General features: G+C 45.7%; 1 protein-coding gene across 1 annotated transcript; it reads left to right on the top strand.

The window, feature by feature from the left end:
- Nucleotides 1-321: 321 nt before the first annotated feature.
- On the top strand, nt 322-7,034 carry LOC147009654 (suppressor of cytokine signaling 2-like). The gene is made up of 3 exons (XM_085860934.1): nt 322-601; nt 2,068-2,221; nt 6,118-7,034. The coding sequence occupies exons 1-3, from the start codon at nt 551-553 to the stop codon at nt 6,693-6,695; spliced, it is 783 nt and encodes a 260-aa protein (XP_085717060.1). The 5' UTR covers nt 322-550; the 3' UTR covers nt 6,696-7,034.
- Nucleotides 7,035-10,194: the final 3,160 nt, after the last annotated feature.

Genomic DNA, 10,194 nt, shown 5'->3' with positions numbered 1-10,194 from the left:
TTCCATCGATGCCGATGTACGTAATACGCATCATATGCAGGATGTGGATTCATCGGTATTTATTTATATAACGCGTAAAGACTTGGTATACAGGGAAACGAGACCTGCAAGGTTTCAGGCGTGGAGTCATTACGAGGAATCCACAGCCGCTGGGCGTGGCCTGGCCTGGCCTGGCGTGGCCTGGCTTGGCTTGGCTGGGCGTGGCCTGGCTTGGCTTGGCTTGGCTGGGCGTGGCCTGGCGTGGCCTGGCTTGGCTTGGCTTGGCTGGGCGTGGCCTGGCTTGGCTGGGCGTGGCCTGGTCGCTTGACAACCCCCCGGTCGCGCGCTGCTTGCTGACAGAGCTTGTGACGCCGCACATGCATCAACCGTGTACGTAACCCTCGAGCCAGCGATCCGATTCCGTCGTCGACGGACACGGTTATTCAACAGCCATCGTCGAACGACGGTGGTACATGTTGGAAGCTTTTGAGAAATCCCCGTTTGTCCAAAAACGACCAAATAAATCCGCGTGTTCGCAACGTTTGAACCGCGTCGAGGGTTCCAGTAGTTCATGAGGCTGGTGACAAACTTCATGGGGCAAGAACGGCTTTTGGAGAATCAGGTGAGCGTGTTGCGCGTACACGCTTTTTCTTGTTCGCATTTGCCGTGCACATCCGTATATGGTTTGTTACATGAATCGAATGAATCCATCTTGTGATGGCCGAACATGTCGTGAGCTTGACGGTGGTTTGATGTGAAACTTTTCTTGTTCATCCCTCCTGGCGTTTGGAGCCGATTAAAAGATTCCCTTGGTGGTGCTTTTTCTTTGAGTACAGTGTTATCCTGGTTGGAGGAAAAAAAAAAATGTTAGCCAAATGATGCCAGAGACTATTACCTTTCTTTTTTTTTTTTTTTTTTTTTTTGTATACCTTGGTCGAGGCTCGTATGAGAGCTAACACACAACTCACAGCAAGGAGGCATGAGACAAGAGGGGCGGGAGTGGAAGGGACAAAACATTGGGGAACAGACACAGGTGAACTGTGGAATGGAGAGGGATGGGGATGGGACGGGGAACATGGCGAAGAGAAGATGGACATTACAGGGACTTTCAGGAAGGAAAGCAGGAGAATTGAAGGAAGTGGGCTTGGGTGGATTATCGGGGGTAGAAAAGATCGAGGATTTGGATGGGGGAAGATAAGAGGTGGTGGTGAACAGCTGTTTTGAAAGCCTGGAGGGAAGAATGGGAAAGAATAGAGTGAGGAAGTTTATTCCAAAGGCGGGAAAAAAGAGGAATGAAAGAGTGAAGATGAGCAGTGATTCGTGATTTTGGTAGTTTTACCAGAAGGGGGTTGTTGGCGGACCTTGAGCGCCCTGTGGAAATGTGGTTGGGACAAATCACAGAGAGAGCAGGGGGGGCAAGGCTGGAGAGGAGTCGGTAGAAGACAGAAAGACCACCGACCAACCTGCGGTGATTGAGTGAGAGGCCCAAAGACTCAGCTTCATTGCGGGAGATGCCGATGATCTTAAATGCCCTGGTTTCGACAGCGTGAAGTCGAGAAAGGTGGGAGGCAGGAGCACCAGCCCAGAGGGGAGAGCAGTACTCCATCAGGCTACGGACAAAAGCTTTGTAAGTGGTCAGGAGCTCAAGAGGGCCGAGGAAGGACTTTGCACGACGGAGGATTCCCAGTCGGCGACTGGCTTTTGAGGCAAGGTTGGAAATGTGACTTTCCCAGGAAAGGTCATGGCAGATAGTGGCAGATTCTTACAGGTAAACTTGCTACCTGTCTAATTGCTTAGAAAGTCACAAAACTGAGGGCTTTCATAATGTAGAGGAAGGGTATCCAAAAAGTTGTAACGAGATACATCAAACGATCAAAGTGTGCCAAACTTATCTAACGGGTGATTTCATTACTTTGGCGTGATATGGCATGGCTGATGTGTACAGAATGGCATTTGGAGAACGATTTCAGCTATTCTTGCATAACAATTGGCAAACACAAATTCGTTTGAAGTGGTTTGTCGTGGAGTCAGCACTCTTGTGTCACAGCTGGTCATTACGTGCTGACGTTGTCATCCCGGTCCTCGCAGATGCCGATGATTGACCGTCGTACAAAGACCGAGTGCAAACTCAAGAACACCCCGTTCCACGCTTTCGTCAACCCGATGTTTTGTGCCAGATCGAACGAACTCGGTTGGGACCTTGCAGATATCTTACCTGCCCCTGGCAATGACGACCACCAAGGTAAGCGTGATTGGTAAACGGTGTACGCAACCAATGTCCACACGAAGTACATGCCAAATGCTGAAATCTTTAAATTGCCATTTGCTTTGTTCCACCGACCTTAGGCACATGGAAGAGTTGTTTTTATTCTGTAATTGAAAAATTAAAATAGATTTATTTTGCTTTAAAAAAAAATTAATCCAGCATCTCATACCTGATTTAACCCTCCCCAGTTTACATCCGAATGCGCAACTCTTCCTTTGTCCCTCTGTTTAACTGTTCTGTGTCATGATGCCTCGTGACCCTCTCTTCAGTCCTTAATTGGTGCCACTCATAGTGATCTCGGGCTCGTCCCTCAATAGTGATCTCGGGCTCGTCCCTCAATAGTGATCTCGGGCTCGTCCTTCAATAGTGATCTCGGGTTCGTCCTTCAATAGTGATCTCGGGCTCGTCCTTCAATAGTGATCTTGGGCTAGTCCTTCAATAGTGATCTCGGGCTAGTCCTTCAATAGTGATCTCGGGCTAGTCCCTCAATAGTGACACCCATTGTGACCTCGTACTAGTCCTTCAATTGTGCCACCAATAGTGATTTTGTGCTCGTCCTGCAATAGTGCCACCCATAGTGACCTCGTGGCCTATCCTGCAATAACACTGTCCATGGTGATAGTGCTTTCCATGGTGATCTCGTGCTCGGCCTTAGTGCTCTCTTTCGTGACCTCGTGCTAGTCCTGCAAAACTGCCATCCATAGTGACCTCATGCTTGTCCTGCAATAGTGCTATCCATAGTGACCTCATGCTAGTCCTGCAATAGTGCCATCCATAACTATCTCGTGCTCGTCCTGCAATAGTGCCATCCATAGTGACCTCGTGCTCGTCCTGCAATCATGCCGTCCATAGTGATCTCATGCTCGTCCTTCAATAGTGCTCTCCATAGTGATCTCGTGCTAGTCCTTCAATTGTGCTGTCCATAGTGATCTCATGCTAGTCCTTCAATAGTGCCATCCATAGTGATCTCGTGCTCGTCCTTCAATAGTGCTCTCCATAGTGATCTCGTGCTAGTCCTTCAATTGTGCTGTCCATAGTGATCTCATGCTAGTCCTTCAATAGTGCCATCCATAGTGATCTCGTGCTCGTTCTTCAATAGTGCTGTCCATAGTGACCTCGTGCTAGTCCTGCAATAGTGCTATCCATAGTGACCTCATGCTAGTCCTGCAATAGTGCCATCCATAACTATCTCGTGCTCGTCCTGCAATAGTGCCATCCATAGTGACCTCGTGCTCGTCCTGCAATCATGCCATCCATAGTGATCTCGTGCTAGTCCTTCAATTGTGCTGTCCATAGTGATCTCATGCTAGTCCTTCAATAGTGCCATCCATAGTGATCTCGTGCTCGTCCTTCAATAGTGCTCTCCATAGTGATCTCGTGCTAGTCCTTCAATTGTGCTGTCCATAGTGATCTCATGCTAGTCCTTCAATAGTGCCATCCATAGTGATCTCGTGCTCGTTCTTCAATAGTGCTGTCCATAGTGACCTCGTGCTAGTCCTGCAATAGTGCTGTCCATAGTGACCTCATGCTCGTCCTGCAATAGTGCCATCCATAATTATCTCGTGCTAGTCCTGCAATAGTGCCATCCATAGTGACCTCGTGCTCATCCTGCAATCATGCCGTCCATAGTGATCTCATGCTCGTCCTTCAATAGTGCTCTCCATAGTGATCTCGTGCTAGTCCTTCAATTGTGCTGTCCATAGTGATCTCATGCTAGTCCTTCAATAGTGCCATCCATAGTGATCTCGTGCTCGTCCTTCAATAGTGCTCTCCATAGTGATCTCGTGCTAGTCCTTCAATTGTGCTGTCCATAGTGATCTCATGCTAGTCCTTCAATAGTGCCATCCATAGTGATCTCGTGCTCGTTCTTCAATAGTGCTGTCCATAGTGACCTCGTGCTAGTCCTGCAATAGTGCTGTCCATAGTGACCTCATGCTCGTCCTGCAATAGTGCCATCCATAATTATCTCGTGCTAGTCCTGCAATAGTGCCATCCATAGTGACCTCGTGCTCATCCTGCAATCATGCCGTCCATAGTGATCTCATGCTCGTCCTTCAATAGTGCTCTCCATAGTGATCTCGTGCTAGTCCTTCAATTGTGCTGTCCATAGTGATCTCATGCTAGTCCTTCAATAGTGCCATCCATAGTGATCTCGTGCTCGTCCTTCAATAGTGCTCTCCATAGTGATCTCGTGCTAGTCCTTCAATTGTGCTGTCCATAGTGATCTCATGCTAGTCCTTCAATAGTGCTCTCCATAGTGATCTCGTGCTAGTCCTTCAATTGTGCTGTCCATAGTGATCTCATGCTAGTCCTTCAATAGTGCCATCCATAGTGATCTCGTGCTCGTCCTTCAATAGTGCTCTCCATAGTGATCTCGTGCTAGTCCTTCAATTGTGCTGTCCATAGTGATCTCATGCTAGTCCTTCAATAGTGCTCTCCATAGTGATCTCGTGCTAGTCCTTCAATTGTGCTGTCCATAGTGATCTCATGCTAGTCCTTCAATAGTGCCATCCATAGTGATCTCGTGCTCGTCCTTCAATAGTGCTCTCCATAGTGATCTCGTGCTAGTCCTTCAATTGTGCTGTCCATAGTGATCTCATGCTAGTCCTTCAATAGTGCCATCCATAGTGATCTCGTGCTCGTTCTTCAATAGTGCTGTCCATAGTGACCTCGTGCTAGTCCTGCAATAGTGCTATCCATAGTGACCTCATGCTAGTCCTGCAATAGTGCCATCCATAACTATCTCGTGCTCGTCCTGCAATAGTGCCATCCATAGTGACCTCGTGCTCGTCCTGCAATCATGCCATCCATAGTGATCTCGTGCTAGTCCTTCAATTGTGCTGTCCATAGTGATCTCATGCTAGTCCTTCAATAGTGCCATCCATAGTGATCTCGTGCTCGTCCTTCAATAGTGCTCTCCATAGTGATCTCGTGCTAGTCCTTCAATTGTGCTGTCCATAGTGATCTCATGCTAGTCCTTCAATAGTGCCATCCATAGTGATCTCGTGCTCGTTCTTCAATAGTGCTGTCCATAGTGACCTCGTGCTAGTCCTGCAATAGTGCTGTCCATAGTGACCTCATGCTCGTCCTGCAATAGTGCCATCCATAATTATCTCGTGCTAGTCCTGCAATAGTGCCATCCATAGTGACCTCGTGCTCATCCTGCAATCATGCCGTCCATAGTGATCTCATGCTCGTCCTTCAATAGTGCTCTCCATAGTGATCTCGTGCTAGTCCTTCAATAGTGTTGTCCATAGTGACCTCATGCTAGTCCTTCAATAGTGCCATCCATAGTGACCTCGTGCTAGTCCTGCAATAATGCTGTCCATAGTGACCTTGTGCTAGTCCAGCAATCGTGCCATCCATAATGATATCATGCTCGTCCTTCAATAGTGCTGTCCACAGTGACCTCTTGCTAATATGTCCATGGTAATATCTGCTGTTGGTATTTCCCCTCCCATTCTATTGTTCCTTTTTTATCTGTTAGATCCTGATCCATTCTATGTTCTCGCTTTTCCATGGGCCTTGGTTTTGTATTAAAAAAAAAAAAACGAAGTAACTCATGCTTTCTCTGATATCTACCTGTGCTCTCTTCTACCCTTGTTGGCCTTCACCTCTCTGAACCTCTCCCCTCTTCCACTCATGTATGATATCCCTGCACTGCTGGTCTGTGAACTCTGCCATTTAGCTTTTCCAGGAGCCTTGATTACTGGTGACAAATGTTAGGGGTTTTTTTGTTTGTTTTTAACTCAGATTATTTGTCTTCAAGAGACTGCATATTTCTATGATTTATCCTGTGCAGGGCAAGGATGTATTAAGCAGGTCAAAATTGATTTAAAACTTTGGCTTCACCAAGATGTTGCAATTCACAGGTGATGAGCTGCTGGACGTACCCTTTCGGCTGCACACCCTCCCTTCATTGGCCTCCTTGGCCATCGTGGTTCATGCTTGGCAGCAGCTGGAGCAGAGCGGCTTCTACTGGAGGTCGACAAGCCAAGCAGAAACTTCGGCCGCCCTTGCTTCAGAACCGGAAGGGACGTTTCTCGTGCGGGACTCTTCTGCCACTAACTGTCTTTTCACCCTTGTGGTGAAGACGAGCATCGGGCCTGCAAACGTACGCATCAATTTTGACGGAGACCACTTCTCATTGGATACCTGTCAGCAAAATGACGAAGATTCATCCGAGAATTTTGACTCTGTCGTCGCCTTGTTGCTGTACCATAAAGAGTGCAAGGGTCCACAAGTCTGGCTTGAAGGTCTCGGCAAGAACGGTGCATTGCTTGAGCTCGTTATCAAGCGACCCTTGTTCAGGCGCAGACACCCCCCTCAGCTGCAGCACCTGGGTCGGCTCAGAGTTCACCGGTGTCTCACTCCCGGCACCGACCTTGATACTCTGGATTTGCCAACCTGCATCCAAGACTTCTTGTTGGTTTATCCCTTCCAGACGTAGAAATACAGAGAATTCCTGACTCGTCAGACCTCATACCTCCCTGGTTCAAACATTTTGTTACTGCACCAGTGACAAAGGAGTAAAGTGAACATAAAAAAGTTTGAAATGGTGGTCTATAAATTATATACTGTGTAACATTTCACCAATTGGTAACTTTTACTTGTACAAGTCAGTGAGCCAAGTAAATTTGTGTTATTTGGTCACCTGTCGGAATTGGAAAATGTTTCAAACACTTGTGTATTATATTTCCCTAAGTTATTATTTATGGTCTCATCATATTCATGTAACTTCTGTCATATGACAATGGTTTAACATATTAAAGGTCTTGGAGTTATTGTGCACCATGAATATTTTTGTTCTTCATTAGCCTCAACAGGAAGAAAGGGGCTGTTAGTTGATCTGTTTGACAATAAGCTCGAGTCCACACGCAGATCTTCTTTCAATACAGATTGTTCCTTTGCATCTACTGCAATCTATAATATCCTTTGTCTTGTTAACTTGGGACTCAAAACCAAGAAGGGGGTGAGGCTTTCCAATAACTATTTGTTGCTTTAGCTCGACCAGAAATGGAGCTACAGTAAATGGCCTAAAAGTACAAAATGAAAAACTCAACCACATAATTACCTCCACTGCTTCAGGTGGGCCAAGGTTACGTTTTCACCGCTATCCTTTTGTTTGGCTATGCACAGGATATATCAAAAAGTTGTAGATGGATTTGGATGAAATTGGGTGTGTGATGAGGACGAATTAATTTGATTTTTGGTGAAGATCTGGATCTGATAACTTTTTTAAAAGTTGTTTTGTATGTAGCCTGTGGCTGCTGGTTGCATCATTTTAATTTTTTCTGGAAGTGAAATTGTCGGTCATGCAGTGCCCCATTTACCAGTGAGCTGGTACTCATTTTGCCGACCTCGGAAGGGCACGACAAGGGCTCAAACTCAAGACACTAAGATTTTAAAGGGAATCCCAAACTCAAGTTTTCTTTTTTTGAAAATCATTTATCACGGTGTAATTTGAAGGAGGGGGAATTGAATGTTTTTTTTTTGTCAATCTGTTGAAAAAAGCCCGAGTATTTTTTTTGATTTTTTCCAGTGACGTCGCATCTTGAAACTTCACACATGTTCGCCAAGCCTTGGGGCTACTTGGGTATTCATGAATAATTGATGCGATATTGCATTGAGCAAAAGTCTTTAAACATTTTTTTCTCTTGAACCACTTCATCAATTGACATGAAACTTCAAATTTTTGAGCTAGTTGAGATGGGGAATCTATGTTTTAAATTTCAACCTGATCGGATGCATGGTCTGGCATCCAGAATCCAGATACATTAATGTTTTTTTTCTAATAAGTCCCACTTGGCTGTGCCTGGATGGGTTTGAGGGTCGAGGGGTAGCAGCTGAAATGTGAATCCTATCCAGGGTCCTCCTGATGATTTCATCTTTGCTTTTTGCCTGTTTGGGTTCCTTCTGATTACTCCAATGCAGGAGTGTACCTATTTGGTTTTCCATTTGATTTGAATTAAATTTTTTTTTAATCCCATTCTAAGTTCAATTGAATAATAACAAGTGAAATCCTTCAATACAGCGCATGTGGTCAAGCAAATGAGTACACTAATGTTAAAATATGCAATTTATGCTTTTTCAGTTGAAAAACAATTAAAAAGCGTACTTAATATTTGAAATGTAAAAATCTTATTATTGTGATAAGCACCTTTGTATATAACAGAAGGAATGAAATCGTTCGATACAGCGTGGCAGGAGGCTGCAAAAGAATGATGGCATAAGAACTTAGCTTTCAGCGTTCGGCGATCGGCGCGAAATGCGATGGTGGGCGGAAATGACGTCTTTCGTTCGTTCGTACATGAGAGGGGCGCGTTTCTTGTTTTTTTTTTCCGGTCAAGCAATAAATTAAATGGTTTTCACATATTTAACACATTAGTTTCACTAATTTCCATTGAAATACACGGGTATTTCTGTCAATTCTCGCTATTTCCGTCTAGGTTAAGCACTGCATCTACCGGACAACCGTCATTGGCTGTCTTGAGGCACGTGGGGGGGGGGGGGGGGAGGGGACAGGGGACACCGGAGACGTGGTAGACACCGGGGACATTTCAAACTCGGTGCAATTGTATACAGCGCACACGCTGTAATAAAAAACGTCGTGGGTCAGGTGTCCAATCAAAGTGGGACGTCTTGGTACCCGGTCATCACTGCCAACAGTTATAAAGTGGCAGTTCTAGTTATATCTCTTATTAATTACATGAACTACACCAAGGGATTTTTGTGGGTGAGTTCACCACGAAAGGAAAGGTTGTTGTGCATGCAGCCCTGGAAACTTTACCTGTCCTAGCTGCAACAACAGATCGTTAACAAAGATCAATACTGAATTACTGTTGGCAGATTGTAACTAGATTGGGTACACAATGTTCCATGAAATTTTAACTGGGCATGTTGGGTTCTGTACTTTTACAACAGCGGGTGAAAAGGAATGAATAGTACAGGATGTCGGAAGGACCACACCATGCAAGCTCACCACACTTTGTCAACTTGGGTGTCTGTTTGCATGGGTGGAAAGTGCAAGTGATAGCTTTTATAAACTGGAGGCTAAAGGTATGCTCACTACCATTTGAAGCAAAGGTGTGCTAACTGCACAAATGTACTAAACAAAGGTATGCTAACCGTAGTATGAAACAAAGGTGTGATAACCACCATGTTAAACAAAGGTGTGCTCACCTCCGCATGAAGCAAAGCTGTGCTAACCACCGTGTGAAACAAAGGTGTGCTAACTGCAGCGTGAAGCAATGGTGTGCTAACCACCATGTGAAACAACGGTGTGCGAACTGCCATGTGCTAACCACCACGTGAAGCACTAGGTGTGAAAAAGGCCATGTATGATGTAACCATGATGGTGATTTGAACTGCTGTGTCTGTGACGTACCTCCATGGTTAGCTTTTTGGTGCAGATAGAATGTGTCCGCACTGTGTCTACTTACAGCTGCTGTGCCGGTAAAGGTAACGAGTGACTCACAGGTGATTACTCAAACATGCTTAGACTTGTTTAACGAAACTTCACTCATTTCTTCTTTGATCACAACTGCACCTTAGGCTGTCCTTTAACCAAAGTGAAGGTGCTTCGGGCTGGCCGAGAGGTATGCACATTCCCATCTCAGCTATCTACTCTCGGTTCGAACCCCGACCCAGCTATAAACTGCCATCCTGGTATTTCACAGGCAGGGTGATTCATCAATGAGTTGCTGCCATCAGATAGATGTCTGCTGGCATGAGGTGGTGGATGTTATAGTTGTGCTGACCAAGATGGTGGTGAGTGATATAACAAAGTGAGTAAAACTGTATACAGAGTTCAAGGTTCTTGGAGGGAGGAGAGAGACATCACAATCACACACACACACATGCCGACAGACAGTGGACTCGATTTCAGACAAATGCAGCTGGTGACCTCAAAGGAAGGTGTAACCTCCCAGAACATGCTCGGGTGTGCC

This window comes from Eptatretus burgeri, chromosome 17 (genome assembly GCF_056783735.1).
Source record: "Eptatretus burgeri isolate ZD-2024b chromosome 17, Ebu_testis_v1, whole genome shotgun sequence".
NCBI classification, from domain to species: Eukaryota; Metazoa; Chordata; class Myxini; order Myxiniformes; family Myxinidae; genus Eptatretus; species Eptatretus burgeri.
The sequence above is the reverse complement of the archived record's forward strand: the minus strand, read 5'-3'. Positions and strand labels throughout refer to the sequence as shown.

Excerpts from the sequence above, each read along its gene's own strand:
- LOC147009654 (XM_085860934.1), top strand. The coding sequence starts at position 551 with ATGAGGCTGGTGACAAACTTCATGGGGCAAGAACGGCTTTTGGAGAAT. Across the intron at positions 602-2,067 it reads AACGGCTTTTGGAGAATCAG|ATGCCGATGATTGACCGTCG; the intron begins GTGAGCGTGTTG and ends CGGTCCTCGCAG. Across the intron at positions 2,222-6,117 it reads TGGCAATGACGACCACCAAG|GTGATGAGCTGCTGGACGTA; the intron begins GTAAGCGTGATT and ends TGCAATTCACAG.